Source organism: Pristiophorus japonicus, unplaced genomic scaffold (genome assembly GCF_044704955.1).
Source record: "Pristiophorus japonicus isolate sPriJap1 unplaced genomic scaffold, sPriJap1.hap1 HAP1_SCAFFOLD_622, whole genome shotgun sequence".
Lineage (NCBI taxonomy): Eukaryota > Metazoa > Chordata > Chondrichthyes > Pristiophoridae > Pristiophorus > Pristiophorus japonicus.
The window spans coordinates 166,649-190,116 of record NW_027254534.1 but is presented as its reverse complement, the minus strand read 5'-3'; the positions used below and the strand labels follow the sequence as shown (position 1 = coordinate 190,116).

Genomic DNA, 23,468 nt, shown 5'->3' with positions numbered 1-23,468 from the left:
GGGTCGGAACATCGGCCAGCAGCATCGATCCCTTGGTCGGACACAGGAGCTTAGGGCTCGGCTTCTACCCCTTGGGCTTCTTTTGAAGCCGAGTGCCAAGCTCCTGTGTCCAGCCAAGGGAGCGATGCTGCCGGCTGGCACTCTGACCCTCGAGCCCGGTGAGAAGAGGTTCAGTGGTGAGGTGGAACTTGGTCAAAAGTCACAATTTCCATTTAGACATTCAAATAAATGTAGTTTCTCCCTTTTCACTCTCCAAAAATGAACATGTATCATGCATTCATTTTGTGTAATTAATGCCTCCTTCACTCCCTCCAAAACCTCGGCTAAAAACAATGGCGTCTTATCTGCGCCGATTTTGTTATGTGACTGATTTTGTTAAAAGCCCAGAAGGTTTTTCAGCGCGGTCCACTACACCATCTTAAAAGAAATCGTGGTTGGCCAAACTCGCTTAAATGGCAAGAAATGGTACAGCCGGCAGGTTACGCCCCCAGTAACATCAAAAAATCGTAGCATTAAAAAAAAATCGTACCCAAGTGATTTACGATGGCGCAGAAACTTTGAGGAAACTTGAAGATTTTAGTTTGCTCAAAAAAAACAGGGGACGCCAAAAAAACAGCACAGAATGGTGGGGAAAATTGAGCCTCAAGTTCTGACTCTGAGCTGCCCCAGGGAGGGGGCCATGTGCGATGTCCCTGTGGGGGGCAGTATGTTCAGTATCTGGCCCTGAGCTGCCCCAGGGAGGGGGGCAGTGTGTGATGTCTCTGTGGGGGGGCAGTATGTTCAGTGTCTGACCCTGAGCTGCCCTCATTCCTCCTGCTCCAGGGGGCAGTCACTCTCCTCTCAGTCAGTTAGTTGGAGAGACAGCGCCATCTACTGGACACCGGCGGTATTTCAAGGCACATCATCTCCAGCTCCATCCCAGAGAAATCCCAAACCAATCTGCAGATTGAATTCATTTTATCAATGGTTCAAGAAAGTTTAGCTCCATTTGTTGCAGTTTTCAGTATTTGAAGAAAACCGTTTAAACAGTGAAATATGGATGCAAACAAAATCAACATGATTTTATCTGATCCTTTTCCCGTTGATTAATTGGTCAAATATCCAGAATATTAAACTCCAGTCCAGTTATAGGGGGAATCAGTATTTGCAGAAAGAAACCCCAACTGTCAGAATGGATATGATTCAGGCTGGAATAAAAGTAGAATCCAATCCTTCCAGTCACTTGTGAACTCGCTGGTGTGTCAGCAGGTTGGATGAGGTTGTGAATCCCTTCCCACACACTGAGCAGGTGAATGGTCTCTCCCCAGTGTGAACTCGCTGGTGTGCCAGCAGGTTAGATGACACAGTGAATCCCTTCCCACACATGGAACAGGTGAATGGTCTCTCCCCAGTGTGAACTCGCTGGTGAGTTAGAAGGTTGGATGAACAAGCAAATCCCTTCCCACACTCAGAACAAGTGAATGGCCTCTCCCCGGTGTGAACTCGCTGGTGTATCAGCTGGTTGGATGAACAAGTGAAGCCCTTCCCACACTTGGAGCAAGTGAACGGTCTCTCCCCAGTGTGAACTCGCTGGTGTGTCAGCAGGTTGCATTTCAAAGTGAATCCCTTCCCACATACTGAGCAGGTGAACGGCCTCTCCCCGGTGTGACTGCGCCGATGAACTTCCAGATCAGACGGGTAATTGAATCTCTTTCCACAGTCCCCACATTCCCACGGTTTATCTGTGGTGCGAGTGTTCTTGTGTCTCTCCAGGTTGGATGATAAGTTGAAGCCTCGTCCACACACAACACATGAATGCACCATTCACAACGGGGAGAAACCAATGTTTTTTCAGTCTGTGTAACTGGTTAAAGCTCTTTCCACAGGCAGTGCACTGGAACACTCTCACTCGGGTGTGTGTGTCTTGGTGCTTTTCCAGTCACACTGATGTTTGAAATCTGTTCCCACAGACAGAACAGACAAACATTTCTCCTTCAATATTCAAAGGCCGATGATATTCAGGTCCTGATGAATCGAATGATTCAGTCAGATCTTGACGTGATGTTTGGTTTGAGTTTCCTGTCTGCAAATGCTGCCCTTCTAATACCCTGGAAAAGGAGTTTACAAAAATAATTACGTCAAGTACAGGACAGAAATTCAGAACAGACAATTCTAGATTCCATGGAACATTCTTTCCTGTCTTGTTCCTCCAGAGCTGTAAATCCCTGTCCCATACACTCTCCGTACTCACTGTTCTGAAATTCAAACACATCGCACGTCTGAAGACAGCTCCACTTCCAGTTTTCACTACCAACTCTGTCTGGGTTCAGTTCTACACTCACTGGTTCCCCTCCTTCCCCTGAAGGTGCTGACTCTGTCTGGGTTCAGTTCTACACTCACTGGTTCCCCTCCCTCCCCTGAAGGTGCTGACTCTGGCTGGGTTCAGTTCTACACTCACTGGTTCCGCCCCCCTCCCCTGAAGTCGGCATCTCAATGCCCGGCCCACAATTGTGACTGAATTACTGCCGATAAAAGGGAATTATTGATCTACATCACCATTAATCTATACCTATATATCCGACCACAGTGAAGGAGGAATAGGAGGCAGCCACTGCTGACGGGGTGATTTGGAGATTAGATTTAAAGGGAGGGAGTGCGAGTGAGATTGAGCCGAGCGAGGTGGCGACTGGAGTCCAGCACGGCCGGAGAGAGGGCGTTAAAGCCCCGAAGCTGCAAACACCGGTAGTTCAGGTTATTATTCCCGGTTTGCGGCGTACACCAATTGTTTATGAAGCCTCCCTGTCCATCTGTCGGACTGCAAGAGCAAGATTGATTATCAAAGATGTTATCTGGCTATTATGTAGGCCTTGAGCTGGCTAAACAGAAGGTATGCTTAAAACTGCACATACGCATACAGCCACAAGATGACCACTCATTGAAGGTATGCTTAAAACTGCACGTACACAAGATGATCACTCGTTGACCTCACGCTCAAGGGTGCAAGATAATCTAAGGTGAGTGACACTTGGAAGGAGGGAACAAATGGGTATTTGATCATGCGTTGGTACAATCAATCACGTCACTGTTAAGGTCTGTCCATGTGCTAATGTTAATTCCTGGATTCTTTTACTTCAATCTGGTTCAGTAAAATTACTGAGTCGAATACCTCTTGTGCTTTGAACAAAGCAGTCTTTATTACCGGCCAGTAAGACCTATCAGACAGAAGATATACTCTCTGGATAGAGCGTACACACTCCCTACGGATAGGTGAAGTTACATCGTAAAGCGTTAACAGTTATACAGTTTTGAAATCAGATAACAAAATACAAATGGATTGACAGTCTAACTCAGTCACTCATTAGTCAATCTATATGAGATGTTCTTCTTGAAAGCTTAAGTATTGCCTCCAAATGTTTCAATCTAATGGTGTGACTATTTATTTACTGAGACCTTGCAATTCTGCAGATGTATTTCATGTTACAATTATATATTATTGGCAGGATTAGTGACTTGAAACCTTGAGACAGACTGTTAGCTAAGCTGATGTTGCGCTATTTGCAATCTGACATTCTCCCAGCTATTCTTCCATGGCTTATACATTTTCATATATCCCGTTTACTTTACTGTCCTTAATTCCATATATTCCGTTCAGATATCCACATCCCCCCTTTTATCATTCTATGATAACATTTAGGATCATTCTATGAGTATTGCATTGTTGAGTAGTTCTCTAGTTTGTTGGATCATAACCCGGGAACCCTTGACCACAAGAGGGTCTGCTAACCTTGTCATTGCTTTACAGCAGAGGTTAAGGCAACCAACAATCAAACAGCAGGTAATTATTATGATGAGAACAATTGCGCCATGTATTAGATAGGATCTCCAAGATCCACCCAGAAACCAATCAAACCTGCTAAGTTCTTTTGCTGGTGTGGATAACTTTTTCACCTCCCTCCTTATGTGATCGGCAAGGTGGGTTATGTTTTCTGAACTATCAGGAATGTAAGTGCAACATTCAGATCCTATCAGGGCACACGTTCCCCCTTTCTCAGCTAACAGGTAATCGAGGGCCATTCGGTTTTGTAATGCTATGGTCCTTATCGCTACCATTTCAGCTGTGATGCCCTCCAGAGCCTCAGCAGTGCGGTTAGCTACCTGTTCCAATATCGTTTCTTTGAATCCATCTAACAGTCTCAGTTAGGGTCAGGGGAACGGTGCGCAAAGGAATTCCCCCTTTGGAATGTATAGGGATATGTGAACACACCCAGCATCTAGTGAAGTGCCCTTTTTCCGCATAAACGTAAGACATAAACAAAAAGGTGTTTACATGGAGCTCTCGCCTTTGTCTTCCTTCCCGTGCACCAAAACTGTCATATATCAACACTATTATGCAGACAGTAGCATACAGACACAGTCTCATCTTATAAATAGTCCCATTATTTAGCTGATAAAAAGAGTTCTGTTTTCACGTTTCCCTTCAGGTCTCAGTCAGTGTATTTGGCTGTCTGACAGGTAAGAGTTCAAACTGATCCTCCTTCAACTGCCTTGTTCAGCTATAGGGAGGAGGAGATCTGGAACAGAAACAGGAATTAGACTAACCAGCAAAATTTGTTTAAATGGTGATGAGCTTGCAGTGGTGCAGGTGAACCCAGGCACTTTTCCCCTCAACCTTGGCTGCAGTGGGGGTAGTGAGTGACACCTGAAAAGGCCCCTCCCATTGTGGCTCTAATCCCTTCCGAATCCATACTTCCCTGGTGCCACGAGGGACAATTCGGGTAAAACTGGGAGGTCGAGGTGAGCATCTTGAACCTGGTTGTGAACTAGTCGCAGAGCCTGAGTCAGAGAAAGAACATAGGTGGTCATCAGTCTAGCTGAGATCTCATATCTAGGAACAATTTCCCTCATTAACACCTTAACAACAGTCTGAGTCTTATCGTCCAGGTTAGGGTAGGCTTCAATCCATCTGCTAAACACATCTACTATTACTAACACATATCTGTAACACTGAACTTTTTGCAACTCAATGTAGTCCAACTGAAATATCTCAAAGGGACCTTCGGGTAGGGGCGTTTTACCCCAATCACAGGGGACTCCCTTCCCTGGAATATGTTGCTGGCCAACCAGGCAACGACTACTGATGTTCTGGGTGAGCGCCTGGAGTTTAGGGTGCCACCAAGTAGCCAAAAGCGTATCACTTGTTGCCCTTGCTCCACAATGAGTAGCAAAATGCAGACATTCTATAACCCATGAAGCCAACTCGTCAGACATGCAAGTCTGTTCCGCGGGAGTGGTCCAGAGTTTAGAAACATTGTCATAAGTACATGCATAATATTTCCACAACAGTTTATCTTTTTCAGGAGCGTCCCCCTGTGCTTTTATAACATCTTGGATGGTTGGCATTGGTTTTTCCGAGGCTAACTTATCCTTCGCAGGATTTTTAGTCTGACTCATAATTTTGGGCACTACCATCTGTTGGTCATGAGAGGCCTGTTTGGCCTCTTGGTACAATGGCAATGCGTTTGGGGAACATGAGGGCTTGCAACAAATCAGATACTAGCTGTTTGAGATATCTCATTCCCCTGTGAGGTTAGGAATCCCCTATTTTTCCATAATTGTCCGAAATCATGCGCCACCCCAAAGGCATACCTAGAGTCGGTATAGATACTGACTTTGAGATCGTTGGCCAAGATACAGGCTTGGGTGAGGGCGAATAGTTCAGCTTGTTGAGCAGAATAGGCGGTTTCAAAGCAGCAGATTCCAAGACCTGATTCTCCTGGTTTACTATGGCGTATCCTGAGATTCGTGTATCTTCTGGATTAATAGAAGTACTTCCGTCAACAAACATAAACAATCATGACTGGGTTCTTCCTCATCTTGGGGTGGCTCAGTAAGAATACAGTCTGGATCTTCCATCAACTAAATCTTCCCTGACTGATGTGGCCTCTTAAATTAAAGATAAGCAATCATGACTGGGTTCTTCCTCATCTTGGGGTGGCTCAGTAAGAAAACAGGCCGGATTAATTGCAGTACAGTGCCGAAAAGTCAGTTTAGGATTGCCTGTGATTTCAGTGGGTTCTGTCGGATAGAGGGCCAGTCCACATTGCCCTGCACTGGGATCTCAATTAATGGGAGTATAACCCACTTCGGAGGGGTCCTCTGCCCACACATGAGGATCCACATAGTCAGGTATGTCCAAGCCAGTATGATGCCATAGAGTTGTTAATACTTTCTCGGGGTCCCCATTAAATTGGACTGTTCGGCCATGATTTATTTGCACATCCCGGCTGGTAGGGTCAGCCTCATCTATGGCCTTGCGTACCATAACTCCCAAATCCTTAGCATGGTGAGGGGCTAATACTTCACGAGCAATATGCGGTGCCATTGTTAGGGGCTGTTTCCACAGATTCTTATCCACTTCCACAAAATCTGCCTCTCTTTCCAGTCCAGTCACTCTAGCCCTTAATAGAATTCCCTTCACTTCCCCTTCGTGATCCTGATAAAAGTTCTGCAGGTCCTGATTCTTTCCACTGGGATCGTATGCTAGGGTCACGTGACAGGGTGCCTGCGGCAGGTCCAGAGACCACCACTGAGGGGTTCTAGTGGTATAATACTGCCGCTTAAGGGTTTCCTGTTTTACAATAATCCCATTATCTCCACACTCCAAATGCAACTGGAATTTGCAAAGGAGGTCTCTAGCCATCAAGTTACAGTCCAGATTGGTTGTGATAACAACTCGATGTTCCACCGATTCTTCCTGGTAACCCATTTTAACCGGTTCTGACACTGGGAATGTCGAGATTTGTCCCAGGAATCCTGAAAGTTCCTGTGTTTCAGTAGAAGCAGGGAGTTTAAGCTTTGATTGTACAGAAGACATGAAGGCTCCCGTATCTATCAAAAAGGGTTGCCACTCATTCAGAATGGGTTCGTCGTCCGGGGAGGATCCCTGCACAATCAAGCTGCGTAGTCAATCGGGGGACAATTGACCAAAGGGGTTGTTCTGGGAGAAGTTAGTGTAAGATCTTCCTCTCCCCCCTTGCCCCCCTCCTCTTCCTCCTCTTCCTTTTCCATGCTGACGGTAGGGGCAATTTTTATTCCAATGTCCTTCCTGCCCACAATTAAAACAGTCAATCCCTCTTACCCAGTCCCGGCCTCTTCCCATACCATGCCGGGGACAATAGGGAGGTTTATTAGCAGGGCTCGGGCCGTTTGGTTGTTTAGTATAACCGTATCCTTGCTTATCCATCCAATCCTGTATGCAACACTGCGGTTCTATTGATCCTTCCTCCCGAGATGGCTCTTCCTTTCTAGTCACGTATTCAGTTTTGACCCGGGTTGGGGGCGCACCTCCCCCCTCCCCTTTCTTTTTCTGCCAATAATATTTAACTGCCCTTTCCATCTGTCCGGATAGCGTGAGCAATCAAATAGTTGTTTGAAGATCACAGACATCTATAGAGAGGTGGTCTGCAGCTTGTTGTGCATCAGGGTTTGGCATTGGTCTGACAGGGAATTGGTGTCGGGACTTTGGGATCTTGGAAATCATTTCCAGGCCGGAGGATGTTTCAGAGCTGTCTGACTGCTTGACAGTTCTGCGTCTCGATCGGCGGGGGTGTTTGCTATGTCTTTCACAACTTGGACTGGTAGGTTGACTAGAAGATTTACGGGACTGTTTGTGATGTTGAGATATAGTTCTGCCCTTTCGAGTGTGAGATCTGGTCCTTTCGGCTGTATTGCTTGTAAACTGGGGATCCGAATCGCTATCAGAGGATGAGGAGTCAGTTTGGGTTTGTTGCTTTGGTGATATGTGGTTGTTCCTAACTCTTTTTACCGGAGTGTTAGGTGGAGGGTGTTGGGAAGAGGACTGGAGCAAGAGGCCAGGGGGTGCGGGAGGCGCCGTTGGGCGCTGAGTCAGTGGCCACTCATCAATTTCATCATCAGCCTCGGTTAACACAAAGCCAGCCATTTTAACTTGTAGTTGATCAATACCTTTCTCAGAGGTCCCAGAGGATCTCTTAGCAAGTTTCTCGTGCGCACATTCATTCTTTTTTTTTTAAAGACGTCTACAGTTTTAACATGTGTTCCCTCTGTCAATGCAAGTCCTAATTTAATAGCATTGTTTGCCAACTCGATAGAAGTGATGCATCTTTTAATTTCTGACAATAATGTCGCCAGGTTGCAATTAAATTTTTTTATCCCCTTTTCCTCGTCCCCTTCTCCAAATTAATCCCTGTGCTTTTTTTTTACCTCTACGCTTCTAGTGTGACCTAGAGGCCACTGGTCATCTCCTAATAATTTGTTCAGGGCTCCTGATAATTTTCTAAAGTCTTCAGCTCTTTCAGGGAATTCCTCACATAACTTTTGTAGCGGACTACCCGCATCCGTGGTTTTATCTAACTGATTTCCCATTTTCACACTGCCCCTCGTATTACTGTGTCGCTACGCGTTCGTGTCGTCGTGCAATTTAAACAAACTTACAAATAGACACAGACTTTACAGAACTAACACGGACTTTAACTAACTCCAAATCTAACACTTACCCGCATCACCGCACGGTCCGCGTCGCCGCACGATCTTAATACTAAACTACCACGTCGCCTCGCAGTTCACGTCGCCTCGCAATCCGCGTTGCCTCGCAGTTCACGTCGCCTCGCAATCCGCGTTGCCTCGCAGTTCACGTCGCCGCGCAATCCGCGTCGACCCGTGGCTCGCGTCGCCGCGCGAGTTAAGATACTTTAACTTTACTTCAAACACTTACCCGCATCGCCGCACGGTCCGCATAGCCGCGCGATCTACAAAATAGACAAAGACTTCTAACACTTACCCGCATCACCGCACGGTCCGCATAGCCGCACGATCTACAAAATTACCCGCATCACCGCACGGTCCGCATAGCCGCGCGATCTTAATACTAAACTTAAAACTCTAAACACTTTAAGACTTACAGACTTACTGCCATTAGCACTGACTTTCGCGATTCGCGTTGCTGCGCCTCTGCGTCACTACGCGTCGGCGTCACTGCGCGTTTACGTCACCGCGCGTCTACGTCACTGCGCGTTGACGTCACTGCGCGTTCGCTTCACTGCGCGTTTACGTCGCTGCGCGTTCGCTTCGGCCCTTCTCTCTCTCGGCCGCGCGTTCGCGTCGGCCCTACCTTCCGAGTTGCTGCGGGGTTTTTTTTTAAAATTCAATCAGAGCCTAGACGGGCCAAGTGATATTCAAGGTCCCTTCGTCGTACCTGAGTTGAACACCTATCCTCTATTTAAATCCCCATTTTATTCCCTGTGAGCCTAATTTTCTAATTTTGATTTCTTATGAGCCTCAATTAATTTCTTTTAGTCTCCAAATTTCCCTATCCTTTGACGTTACTGCGCAGTTTAAATTCAATCAGTCAATGAAAGCCCTAATTTAATGGAGTTTTTCTGCCAACTGGACAGGAGTGATTTTATATTTTTCATAATTTAAAATCTCAGAACATTTTTTTTTTTCTTTCAGCACCTATTTAGTACGTTACTTTTTTTTTTATAACTAGAGAGCACGTAGGCTGTGGACTGCTTTTCGTTATCTCAATTGTTCCAGCCTCAAGGTCGTGTTATTTAATATAATTTTTTTTTAAATCCTTTTAAATCCATCTCAGTTGTTTTGCTGTGCCTTCTCTGAATGTTTTCTTTCAACAAGTTTTTCTTTTTTTTTTAACCACCGGGACCATGTAATTTTTTCTCTTTTTAACAAATCTATCCTTTGGGCATTTCCTGGATCCGCAACTTATCATCCGAATATACGTAATTCAATAAGGTTCACACTCTTAAACTTCCCACATACAGGACAACACTACGAAGGGTTAAAACAAACTTTCATTCTGTTTGAGATAAAACAAACCACAACTCCCCGGCTTTTTTTTTTTTTACAGTAAAAGTCACAGAAGCATTTCTCATTTAAACAGAAATTCATAAGAGTCTCTTTTCTTTCCTATTAATTTTTTTTGGATCCATGATTGATCATCTATCCCTATCTAGCTCTAACTATCTTTCCAAGTCGCCGCTTGGTTTGCATCATCGCACAATTTCCCTATCTCTATCCCTATTCTAAGTTTGAAAGGTATTCACCAGATTGTCCTGGATCTCGTTCAGACACTACCTGAGAACCAGCGAGTGGCTAAACTTTCCTCAGACTTTTGAAACCGGGGGAAACTGGAGCAGTATTGAAATCATACTCACTCCAGTGGCCATTTTCCCCTCGTCTCGTCCAAGGCTAGTCTGGCTCTTAATTCGCAAGTTTTCGGCAGTCGTCCGTTGAGATCCCACTTCTGACACCAAATGTTAATTCCTGGATTCTTTTACTTCAATCTGGTTCAGTAAAATTACTGAGTCGAATACCTCTTGTGCTTTGAACAAAGCAGTCTTTATTACCGGCCAGTAAGACCTATCAGACAGAAGATATACTCTCTGGATAGAGCGTACACACTCCCTACGGATAGGTGAAGTTACATCGTAAAGCGTTAACAGTTATACAGTTTTGAAATCAGATAACAAAATACAAATGGATTGACAGTCTAACTCAGTCACTCATTAGTCAATCTATATGAGATGTTCTTCTTGAAAGCTTAAGTATTGCCTCCAAATGTTTCAATCTAATGGTGTGACTATTTATTTACTGAGACCTTGCAATTCTGCAGATGTATTTCATGTTACAATTATATATTATTGGCAGGATTAGTGACTTGAAACCTTGAGACAGACTGTTAGCTAAGCTGATGTTGCGCTATTTGCAATCTGACATTCTCCCAGCTATTCTTCCATGGCTTATACATTTTCATATATCCCGTTTACTTTACTGTCCTTAATTCCATATATTCCGTTCAGATATCCACACTAAACCCTGTATAATTAAGGTGCAATTTGAACAGCTCGTTGGAGATCCTTTCTCAGGGGCTGAGAAGTGAGATGCTCCCCCTTCACATGTTGGAATTAAAGTAATTGAAACTTATCCAAGGTGTTCGTCTGTTGAATCCAGGCTTGTTGAGAGGAGAAGGGCGATTCTCCCCATCAACTGGCGTATTCGGCAGGATACAGTCTTGCTAGCCCGAAAATGATGTGGCAGCTGTTGGAGTGAGTACGTTTTCAATACCACCTACAAGTTAGAGCTGTTACACTCTTTACGGGAAAGGAGGAAACCTGTAGAAAGAACAAATAAACGAGCCACGGGGAGGACGAAGACCAAGGAATAAGTATGACTTGGGGTATGAGTAGACTCTAACACGGTCACAACTGGGGTGCGGTACTAACGAACAAGTATTGGTCAGGAGACATGATGGAGGTACAAGAGTAGCCCACTAAGAGAAAGGTAGCCCCTTAGCAATCTTAGAAATGGCCGGTAAATATGACTGGGGACCCGAGGGATCTATAGGGAAAATGCTAGCAGATAAAAACATGAAACTAATTGAGGGAATGATGAAAAAGGGATGGCAACGAGACGACTCACCGGAGAGGCAGGCAAAATGGTGGGAGTGCCAGCCAAGAAATAAAGGGGACCGGGCTCATACGGTAGTATTAGCTGCTATCGGGAACAAAATAAAGAGATGGAACGAAAGGGTCAGGTAATATAGGAAAGATGTGATTGCACTGGAAAGGGTGCAGAGGAGATTTACAAGAATGTTGCCTGGACTGGAGAATTTTGGCTGTGCAGAAAGATTCGAGAGGCTGGGTCTCTTTTCTTTGGAATAGAGGAGGCCTGAGGGGAGACTTTATTGAGGTGTATAAAATTAGGTGGGGCCTAGATAGAGTGATAGGAAGATCCTGTTTCCTTGGGAAGAGAGGTCAACAACCAGAGAGCATAGGTTTAAAGTAACTGAAGGGAGGTTTAGAGGAGATGTGATAGGGATCAGAAATTGAAAATTGATTTAAGGAATAATGGATAAATAGTTATGACTGAATCAAAAGGAGAAAAGGGAAGATCATGTTTCTTTCTTACTGTTCGTGTTTTCCTTTGATGTTTCAGTAAAGTTTTAGGAAACATGTGCGATTGTTCCTTTGTTTGGCTGTGGCCCCTCCCCCTTTTCAAAGTGGCATTGGGAAGTTTAATATTGGAGTTACTGAGGTTAATTAACCTATTAAAAACCAGACTTTTATTATGGCCATGATCAAATTCTGGTTGATGTAACTTGTGTGAAGAGTCTTTAGTTCTGGACATAAGGCATTTCACATTAATGATTGGTATGGTTTTAAAAAAATTCTGACCAATGTGTAACTGGGGAGAAAAGGATGAAATACTATTGTGTAAAGATGTTTTTCTGAATGTTTATTTTGAGAATAAAAATGCAGAGACTTTACAAAAGTAACATTCTTAACTGGAGAGTTTAAACTGAAAAAGGCTGCAGGCTGAAGTCGACAATGATTAATGGTGTCTGTGTTTGTCAGCTTTCGAAACAAAGGAAGTTAACTCTTTCACAGGCAGCTGTGAACTGTTTTAACTCAGTGGGTGACACCTTTTGAATATTGGAAATCTTAATTTGAAGAGAATCACCAGAGATTCTGTGCGTTATTTTGTTTTAAGTAGATGACCATCGGAAAGAAGCGATGTTGTTTAAAGGGGTTAGTGGATTATTCCTGAGGGGTCAGGAAGGCACACCACTGTAACCGACTACATCTGAGAATAAATCTCAGAAGTGGGATTCGTCCTCTCCAGGGGAATGAGGAAGAAGGGGTGCCTAATGGGATACCTCCACCTAATCAGGTACAGTATGATCCAAAGGGAAGTGGACAGGACACGGGAGCTGGAAAAATCTCCTCGGGTCCCAGATTTGGAACTACCTCCTGTCCACAGACATACCTCGCAAACCCCGCCACTCTCACAAAGTAGTAAGAGACATATCGTGAATGGTAGAAGTAAGGACAGACGAGGGTATAGGATAGGGGTACATTTACAGTGGCATGGTAATCATACCACTATAACCGTCCATTATATCAAGGACGGGAGCGCAGTTGTACAAGCAGTAGAGTTTTAAAAAAGACTCATCCAAAGGCTCCTTCTCCAACGAATAAACAGATTTGTGGGAAAAGCGAATTGTTCGTCATAAACACATCCCAGGGCCAACGGTAATCTCAACTCAGGTGATATTGTACCATGATGTGCATCACAAAGTGGTACCTGTAATATTGAATCTTTGAACCCAGACCTATTGTTGAGTGTTAATTTTAAATACTCCATACAATAGGCGTCACGAATAGGATCTGAAGCGGGCGGCGGACACCAGATGATGGAAGCCATGTCAAAGGCGTGAATACGTTTAAATTACCATGCAGTTAGGACAAAGGGCAGAAATCTGTCTGATGTCAGTTGCCTGAGAGATCCGAATCTGCAGGTCTGGCCGAGACTTCAAGTAGTTAGCGGAAGATCCCAGGTGAAACAATTGCGATCGGTTATATAGAAGCGTGTCTGTGTAACGTTACGATTGATAATTGATAAGTTTGCAAGTAACGGTCTCACTCGTGAGGAATAAGTAAGGGACGTACTGCTGACAACCTATAGCCATGGGAAGTGAGAAACACGAGTGGGGACCAGGGATCCCTGACACGTTACCTGACACGTTACCTAGCAGACAAAAATTGAAAACTTATTGAAATAATGATTAAACAAAATTGGAACCAGATGACCCACCCGCTGAACAAAGAAAATGGTGGGAGTCGGAAAAGAAACAAAAAGGAGGAAACCCTCATTTTAATCACTCACACGTATTATCAATTAAGTAAATGGACCAGGCTATTGACGGAGAAAATGATGAAATAAACTGATAGTAGATGTGATGAAGACAGCATCCATCAGGACACATAAAAAGGAACAACTGCCAGCAGTCCCCATCAATTAGAAACAGTGGGGTACACCCGAAGTCTGTTATAACTGCAACAGACTGACAAACATGGTGGAAATGTAGAGAGAGGCTCTTTGTAATGCAAGAAATGAGGGGTCGAAGTTAGTTGCTCCGGTGACTTTTTTTTTAAAAAGCAGGAAGCAATTCTAAAAGGAGATATTTAGTGGGAATCCAAACCATGAAGTGTAGGCATATAGCAACAAAAAGTGCTAAAAACTACAGAGGCAACAGATTATAAAACAAACATTAAATGGTACGACACTGAAAAGTGTAGAGGAACAAAGGGGCCTTGGAGTATAGGTCCACAAACCCCTGAAGCAAGCAGGCTAGGTAGATAAGGTGATTAAAGAAGGCATATGGAATACTTGCCTTTATTAGTCGAGGTATGGAATACAGGAGCAGAGACGTCAGACTTGAACTGTAGAAAACTCTAGTTGGGTTACCACATTACAGGAAAGGGATGGGTAGATATGCCGCCCCGGATTTTAATGAAATTAAGGGCGACCCCAAACCAGACCACCGGACTCACGCCATTCAAACTAATGACAAGAAGGGCAATGAGATTACCTGAGGTTCTAGTGACGGGGAGTGATGGCGTCGGACCCTACCGGGACCCAGTAAGGAGATTTGTGATGGAATTATGTAAACAATTACATGATCTGAAGGCACATGCCAGGGATCAGCAAGTGATCAAGGACTTGGAAACTGGCACCAAGGAACAAAAGGCTCAGATACTACAGGTTGGGAGCAAGGTAATGGTAAAAATAAACCCCAAAAAGCCAGGATTCTCACCAAAATGGACAGGCCCTCACCAGGTAATAATGGTAAGCGATGTGTGCGTGGCAATAGATGGAACCGGACGGTGGAAACATTGGACAGTTAGAACATTGTGTAACATGAGACCCTAACTGACCGGTGACATGTTGTGTTTTATCGGACCTTAGTCCTAGTAGGAGGAATAATGGGTAACCCCATCTTATACCACGACCCAGCAGTAAGTTGCCCAGACAGCTATCAAGGAAATATTTCCACTACAAACTCAATCTTTTGCGGAAAATGCCAAAGGGGGCGACTTGAAGTGGAATGGACAAGCCTGGATAAAGGACACTCATGGCAGAACCAATCATGGACATGCATGAATAGCATGAATGCAAGGAAATCCATGCAAGTGTGTGTGGGTAAGATGTAACCTCACCAGGGAGGCAGAGGGGACTACCCCCATACCCATCAGGGAATCACAATGCGGTAATGGTTCCTTATAGGGAATGTTCGTGTGTAAGATAGAGATCCCAACCACCACAAAAGCCCCAACCACAACGACCCCAGAACCCCCAAGATGCCCAAACATGACACGGGGCAAGCGGAGGGTTAGTAATAAAAAGAACTAAAGACAAAATCCATTTCAGGGTACGCCAAAGGGTAATTACGGTATTATTAAATCTAACGAACATAACTGTTCCATTGTTTTGCGGTAAGAAAACTATAAGCTTATATAAAAACCTAACCCCCCATGAGCCCTCGAGGGGCCCGAATCCAAGTTATGAAGTTCAGCATAAAAAAGCTGAACAAAAACGGGAAAGGCGGGAGGAGAAAGAGGGGAATATTAGAAATGGTGGGAGCAGGATATGCGGTGGGTGTTGCGACAGTTAATACAATAGATCTTCAAACAATAGAAGAGCAGGTCATCACCCTCACACAGACCTTAAAAGGACTGCTGGAAAGGGGAGATGATAAGAAAATGCAGGCCCAGTTAGGGGATGGGGTGGAATGGGAAATGCGACAGGTTGCCCATACATTGCGGGACCATGCAAAAACAATAAATTTGGTAAACCAGGCTGGACAAACTATGAGTAAAAGAATGGCAGCCGAGATAGTTTGTGCAGGATATGGGGCTTGAATGCTCAATGCGGTAGAACATAACCTAGAACAACTCCAGAATGGAGGAGTGCCGGATTGGATAATCAATGATGTATTTGCTGAATGGGCAAGAATGATACCCAAGCCTGTGAGGCCCGGAGGAATAGCCATGCCTGGGTCCCTTAGAACAGGTGTGTAACCTGACATCAGAATATAATAGGGTTTGTGTTATCAATACCACAATACGACGTGACAAAGGGAAACACATTGTACCAAGTAAACAATGTAGGAGAAATAAGGAATCAGACCCGTGTGAGGTATCACAAATTGCACCAGTACATAATTAAAAAGGGAAACAATACCAAAGGTATCTATATTAATGATTGTTATAAGAATAATCAAGTTGTTTTATGCTGAGAGCACCCAGACCTCGATAACAACGACTGTGGATATGGCCAAACAGAAGGATGTGTGTTGAGTGTCACACCGCTAACACTGGACTCAAACGACCTCAGCCTCACTAGAAAAGAGAGGATGGTGTGTGAGCACCACGGCAGTCAACATGACTGTGGGGGGAGTTACCCACTGCCCTATCACGACCACCGACTTCTGTTTTGTGCCAAAATTCGTCGTCGTTATTCAGGGAGATATCATATATCCGGAATTGAAAGGAGAGTCCGTCAATGGGACGGCGGTGGACACTATCAAAGCAGGGTATAAAGGTTTCGAGGAACCACAAGGACGACATATACCCAGACTTAGTGAAGAACAAACTAAGTTGGAACAGGACATCCATGAACAACGGCAGAAGTACATCATCCTGATGAAGAAGATTGACAAACTCCAGAAGGACACTAAAGAAATGTTGGCAAACCAACCCTGGTATGCCAGGCTTTGGAACTTTGGACTAAACGTGCAGGTACACCCCTGGATAAGAATAATATCCCATGTATTGGTGATTGTGCAATGTGTGGTTTTAATGGTTGAATTATGTTGGAGATGTAAACGACTGGCGAGGAAAGCTATAAGCTCAGGCCCCCATAAAAGCCTTAGAAGAAACTAAACCTTTATTATCTAAGGAAAAATCTGTAAAACAGGTAAGTGGTGTGTAAAGGAAGAGATACGAGAAGCCATCCGTAAGCAAGGGCTTGGCCACCCAGACGGACGGATTAAGCTGACAATATCACTTCCCCTTTGGATGAAATAATGAGGGGATGGCACATTGGCCTATCTTGGAGTATATAGCCAAGGGCCAAAAAGGGGGATTGCAAGAGCAAGATTGATTATCAAAGATGTTTTCTGGCTATTATGTAGGCCCTGAGCTGGCTAAACAGAAGGTATGCTTAAAACTGCACATACATGTAGAGCCACAAGATGACCACTTGTTGAAGGTATGCTTAAAACTGCACATACACAAGATGGCCACTCGTTGGCCTCGGGCTCAAGGGAGCAATATAATATAAGGCGAGTGACACTTGGAAGGAGGGAACAAATGGGTATTTGATCATGCGTTGGTACAACCAATCACGTCACTGTTAAGGTCTGTCCATGTGCTAAACCCTGCATAATTAAGGTGCAATTTGAACAACTCATTGGAGATCCTTTCTCAGGGGCTGAGAAGTGAGATGCTCCCCCTTCACATGTTGGAATTAAAGTCATTGAAACTTATCCAAGGTGTTCGTATGTTGAATCCGGGCTTGTTAAGAGAGAAGAAGGGCGATTCTCCCCATCACGGACCATTAGTGCCCTCTGCTCCACCGGCCCGCAACCACCTCTCCTGCTACAGATAATCCACCGACAGCAACTCAAATATTCATTTCAAAACTAAAATCCGAGGTTCCTATTTGTTTCATGCTGTCTTGTAGCTAATTACATCTGGAGAGAGCAGAGTGGGAAGGCTGAAGGGATTTGCAGTGATCAGGATCAAACTGCAACCGGAGCGAGTGTGTGCCGGTGTAAACAATAAATTGAGTAGAAAAGGACCTGTTTGATGGGACAATGTAGAGGGAGCTTACCTCTGTATTTGAAACTGAAACTATATAGAAATTATATCTCTAAGTTGAAACTGGCACAGGACAAAATGTGGAGAGCTCCAGTTCATACAATCACAGGACAGAGAGTGGAGAGCACCAGTTCATACAATCACAGGACAGAGAGTGGAGAGCACCAGTTCATACAATCACAGGACAGAGAGTGGAGCACCAGTTCATACAATCACAGGACAGAGAGTGGGGAGCATCAGTTCATACAATCACAGGACAGAAGTTGGATCAATGGTCTTTGGAATGATTACTTCTCATTGTGTCTTTTGATCTACCCGAGAATTGATTTACTGATTTAATGAGACAGCTCGAGACTGATTTAACTTTTCAATTATTCAAATTCTGATTTTAAGTTTACTTATAATTAATCTATATATTAATCAATTTTGTTTCAATATAATTGATCTTGATTATACTGATTGTACTATTGTAGAATCCCTATTGTAGTATTCCCTATTCACTGTGTAAACTGAGTTTTTTCCCCCAGTGACTAATTGCTGCCATTTTGGCTGCCGCTTTGGACCCGAGCCATTCCCTTCTATTTCCACTTCCTTCTCCTGCCACCGTCCCAGGCTCGACTCCCTTTGAGACAAGCCTGCAGCTTCCCTCTGTGCTCCTCTTGGCATCTGCCGAAGGGCCCACCGAGGCACTCGTCGCTGTCTCCTCACGAGCAACAACCCCAACTGTCCCATCCTCCTCTCACCGACCTTGCCCCAGCTTGCCTGGGGGGGGGGGGGGGGGTAGGGGCTAACCTTGCCAATCTCCTCCCATCCAACTCATCCCTCCAATCCCTGACCCTGTGGATGCTGGCAGTGGGTCAGCCATCATCGATCCTCTCTGCATCTCCTTGCAGAATGTCCGTTCACTTGCGGACAAGGCCCTTGCCATCCATGAGCTTATTGTGGGTGATAGACATCATGGCCCTGACGGAAAGTTGGCTGAGGGATGATGGCACATTACCTTTAAAGGAAGCCGCCCCTCCCGGCTATACCTTCCATCACTTGCCCCGCCCAGACCACCGTGGTGGTGGTGTGGTTCATCATCAAATCATACCTTGGTGTGTCCCCCTACTCCTCCGGCACTTTCTCCTCCTTTGAACATCTCACCTTATTTAAAATTCTTGTTCTCCACCACCATCCCAAGTATGATTAAAATGTTATCGCGGATATATCCTCACTGCTCTCCTCCCTCAGCCTCTGCACCGAGTGACTTCTCATCCTCGGTGATTTCAACATCCATCTCAATTCATCAAGCTCTCTCTCCTCTGAGTTCACTACCCTCCTGTCCTCCCTTAATCTCTCCCTCCATGTGAACTCCTCAACCCATACTCACGGCCTCCCCCTTGACCTTGCCATTTCTCGTGGCCTCGATATTCCTACTGTGTCAATTACAGATAAGGCCATCTCTGACCTTTACCTTGTATCGCTCTCCACCCACATCCCCCTTCCCCCACCCAAATCTACTTCCTTCTGCATCCTCCCCTGGAAAAAAACTCTCTCCAAACTCTCTTATAGCTGCACTTATCAACTCCAAACTGTCCAGCCTTTGGCCCTCCTTTCACCATGACATTTCTGCAGCCATCAATCTGCTCACCCACACCTCACTACCATCTTTGATGCCCTAGTCCCTATTATTACTCTCTCTCACCCCGGCCGTTCCCCCCGGTACAGTCCTTATCTTCACTCCCTCAAGTCCAAGGGGCACAGACCTGAACGGATGTGGTGGACAAGTGGTTTAGTCATTCACCTCCAGATCTGGCTCGACCACAAAGCATTATCGGGTCCTACTCTTGTCTGTAAAAACTGCTCACTGTTTTAGGATCATTCTGAAATGCAGCGCTAATCCCCGGCTACTATTCTCTGCTGCTAACCGTCTCCTTAAACCCCTCTCTCCTGTCTCCACCACACTCACCTCCAACAATTGTGAGGAGCTCATGGACCTATTTGCCTCAAAGATTGAGACCATCCGATCGTCTGCCTCTTCCAGTTGTTCCCTTCCTTCCCCGAGCCCACGGGGGCAAAGTTCCTGCCTTAGTTCTAAACTCGCATCTTTCTCTAGTTTCTCTCTGATCTCCCCTCTTGACCTCTCCACGCTCATCTTGTCCATGAGACCCACTTCCTGCTCCCTTGACCCCATTCCCAATAAACTGCTGCCCACACAACTTCCTTTTCTAGCTCCCATGTTATCTGACATTGTTAACGGTTCTCTCTCCTCAGGTACTGTCCCCTTCATGGTCGACAGAGCAGTAGTGAAAGCCATCCTCCTATATGCTTTAGAGACAGACAGCAGCACCTCAAGGCACTGGAGAAATACCAACGTTGCCTGCGCAAGATCCTGCAAATCCATTGGCAGGAAAGACGCACTAACGTCAGTGTTCTCACTCAGGCCAACATCCCCAGCATCGAGGCATTGACCACACTCAATCAGCTCCGATGGATGAGCCACATTGTCCGCATGGCCGATACTGGACTCCGAAACAAGCGCTCTACTCAGAGCTTCGACACGGCAAGCGAGCCCCAGGTGGGCAGAGGAAACACTGCAAGGGCACCCTCAAAACTTCCTTGAAAAAGTGCAACATCCCCACTGACAACTGGGAATCCCTAGCCGAAGACCGCTCAAAGTGGAGGAGAAGCATCCGGGAAGGCGCCGAACACAGAGTCTCTTCTCCCAGAGCACACAGAAGACAAGCGCAAACAGCAGAAGGAGCGCACGGCAACCCAAGCAATCCACCCACCCGTCCCTTTAGCCAACGTCCATTCAACCACCATCTGTCCCACCTGTGACAGAGACTGTAGGTCCCGCATTGGACTATCAGTCACCCGAGAACTCATTAATGTGGAAGCAAGTCATCCTCGACTCCGAGGGACTGCCAAAGAACTGTCCACCTCTCCTTCAAATCTGCAGTCATCACCCCTCTCTTCAAAAACAACCTGACTCCACTGTGCTGGTTAGCTACCGCCCCATCTCTAACTCCCTTTCTTCAAAGTCGTTGAATGTGTTGTCTCCTCCCAAATTCATGCCCATCTTTCCCAGAACTCCTCGTTTGAATCCCTTCAATCTGATTTCCGCCCTTGCCACAGTACTGAAACTGCTCTAATCAAAGTCACAAATGACAGTCTTTGTGACTGTGACAAAGGTAAATTATCCCTCCTCATCCTGTCTGCAGCCTTTGACACAGTTGACCACTCCATCCTCCTCCAACATCGTCCAGCTGGGTGTGACTGCACTCGACTGGTTCTATTCCTATCTATCTAATCATAACCAGAAAATCTCCTGCAATGGCTTCTCTTCCCGCCCCCGCATCAGTACCTCTGGTGTCCCCCAAGGATCTATCCTTGGTCCCTCCTATTTCTCATCTATATGCTGCCCCTTGGTGATGTCATCTGAAAACAGAGTCAGGTTCCACGTGTACGCTGATGACACCCAGCTCTACCTCTCCACCACTTCTCTCGACCCCTCCATGGTCTCTAAATTGTCAGACTGCTTGTCCAACATCCAGTACTGGATGAGCAGAAATGTTCTTCAATTAAATATTGTGAAGACCGAAGCCATTGTCTATGGTCCACACCATAAACTGCGTTCCCCAGCCACCGACACCATCCCTCTCCCTAGCATCTGCCTGAGGCTAAACCAGACTGTTCGCATCCTAGGCATCATATTTGACCTTGAAATTAGCTTCTGGCAACATATCTGCAGCATATTTAAATCCATCTATTTCCACCTCTAATATTGCCTGCATCTGCCCTGGTCTCAGCTCATCTGCTGCTGAAACCCTCATCCATGCCTTCGTTACCTCTAGACTGGACTACTCCAACGCACTCCTGAATGGTCTCCCACATTCTACCCTACGTAATCTTGAGGTAATCCACAACTCGACTGCCCGTGTTTTAATTTGTATCAAGTCTCCGATCACTCATCACCTCTTTGCTCATGACCGACATTGGTTAAGCAATGTCTCGATTTCAAAATTCTCATCCTTGTTTAAAAATCCCTCCATGGCCTCATCCTTCCCTATCTCTAATCTCTTTCAGCCTCACAACACCATTCCTCAAAATCTGCCCTCTTGAGCATTCCTGATTAGAACTGTTCAACCATCGGCGGACATGCCTTCAGCTGCCTGGGCCCTAAGTTCTGGAACTCCCTCCCTAAACCTCTCCATCTCTAGACATTGCTTATCTCCTTTAAGACTCTCCATAAAACCTCCCTCTTTGACCAAGCTTTTAGTCATCTGCTGTAATTTGTTGTTATGTGGCTCAGTGCCAAATTAATTTTTGTCTTATATCACAATTGTGAAGCACCTTGGGACATTTTACTACATTAAAAGCACTATATAAATAAAAGTTGTTGTTGTTGATAGCAATGGGAGCTCGTACAACCGGAGCTCCAATTATTATCAATGCGAATACTAGATGTTCATTGATGGTCCAGGCCCACATGATCCCAGGATACGAATACATACCTGGAAGAAATGTTCCTGTACGCTGCACTGCGAAACTAGGACTCCGACCACAATCCTATGTTCCTCCAGGACCACCAGGTAATTTTGTTAAAAAAATTCCTGTCGGGGGCGTTCACCCGAAGGAAGCCTCCAACCACAATTTACGCCCCAAAGAATGTGTTTAATTTCTCTGCCATTTCTTTATTCCCCAATATAATTTCTTCTGCCTCAGCCTGTAGGGGACCCACATTTACTTTTGTTAATCTTTTCCTTTTAAACATACATATAGAAGCTTTTACAGTCTGTTTTTATGTCTGTCGCTAGTTTACTCTTATATTCTATTTTCCCTTTATCAGTTTCTTGGTCCTCCTTTGCTGAATTCTAAAATGCTCCCAATCCCCAGGCTTACTGCTCTTTTGGCAACATTATAACCCTGTTCCTTTGATCTAAAACTATCTTTAACTTCTCTCGTTAGCCACGATTGACCACCTTTCCTGTGGGGTTTGTGTGCCTCAAAGAAATGAATGTTTGTTGTAAATTATGTATTAATTCTTTAATGCGCACCATTGCTTATCTACCTTCATGCCTTTTAATGTAGTTTCCCAATCTACCTTAACCAACTCGCCACTCATACCTAAAAAGATTGTTTGCTTAAATTTAAGATCCCAGTTTTGGATTTAACGAAATCACTTTCAAACTTAATGTAACATTCCATCATATTATGGTCATTCTTCCGTTACCAGCACGTCCCATGTACAAATAAACAAAATAAACAAGACTCACTGTTAAAAGTTGTTGCTGTTAATAATCACAAATCACTTTTTACAAATCACTCCAGGGCCTCGCCCCTCCCGATCTCTGGAATCTGTTGCAGCCCACAAGATGTCTGCACTCCTCAAATTCTGCCCTTCTGACCATCCCCGATTATAATCGCTCCACCATCGGTGTCCGGCCCTTCAGCTGCCTGGGCCCCGAGCTCTGGAACTCCCTCCCTAAACCTCTCCGCCTCTTTCCTACTTTCAGACCCTCCTTAAAACCTACCTCTTTGACGCAGCTTTTGGTCATCTGCCGCAATTTCTGCTTCTGTGGCTCGGTGACAAATGTATGTGTTGTGTCCTGTAACACTGCTGTGAAGCGCCTTGGGACGTTTAAGACGCTCTATAAAGAAAAATTATTAATAATACTGTCGGAGTGAGGGATTGACTGAGCTGCGAGTCCGGCGAGCAGTCCCGCCCCTCAGCACCGACGCAATTTGTGACGTCACAGGCGATGTGGGCGGGGCTATGACGTT

The 23,468-nt window shown here is 45.2% G+C and overlaps 1 protein-coding gene and 1 pseudogene across 2 annotated transcripts; one reads left to right on the top strand and one right to left on the bottom strand.

Annotated features, from left to right (window-relative positions):
• LOC139255710 (zinc finger protein 420-like) overlaps positions 1-23,468 on the top strand; it is a 96,447-nt pseudogene that overhangs the window by 28,155 nt on the left and 44,824 nt on the right.
• LOC139255702 (zinc finger protein 239-like) lies at positions 76-23,406 on the bottom strand. Of its 2 annotated transcripts, none has more exons than XM_070873971.1 (2): positions 23,219-23,406; positions 76-2,087 (listed from the first exon to the last, which is right to left on the bottom strand). In XM_070873971.1, the coding sequence occupies exon 2, from the start codon at positions 1,801-1,803 to the stop codon at positions 1,219-1,221; it is 585 nt and encodes a 194-aa protein (XP_070730072.1). In that variant the 5' UTR covers positions 1,804-2,087; positions 23,219-23,406; the 3' UTR covers positions 76-1,218. The 2 variants fall into 2 exon arrangements, 1 of the variants encoding a protein (XP_070730072.1); XR_011592065.1 differs by lacking the exon at positions 76-2,087 and adding an exon at positions 2,578-4,550.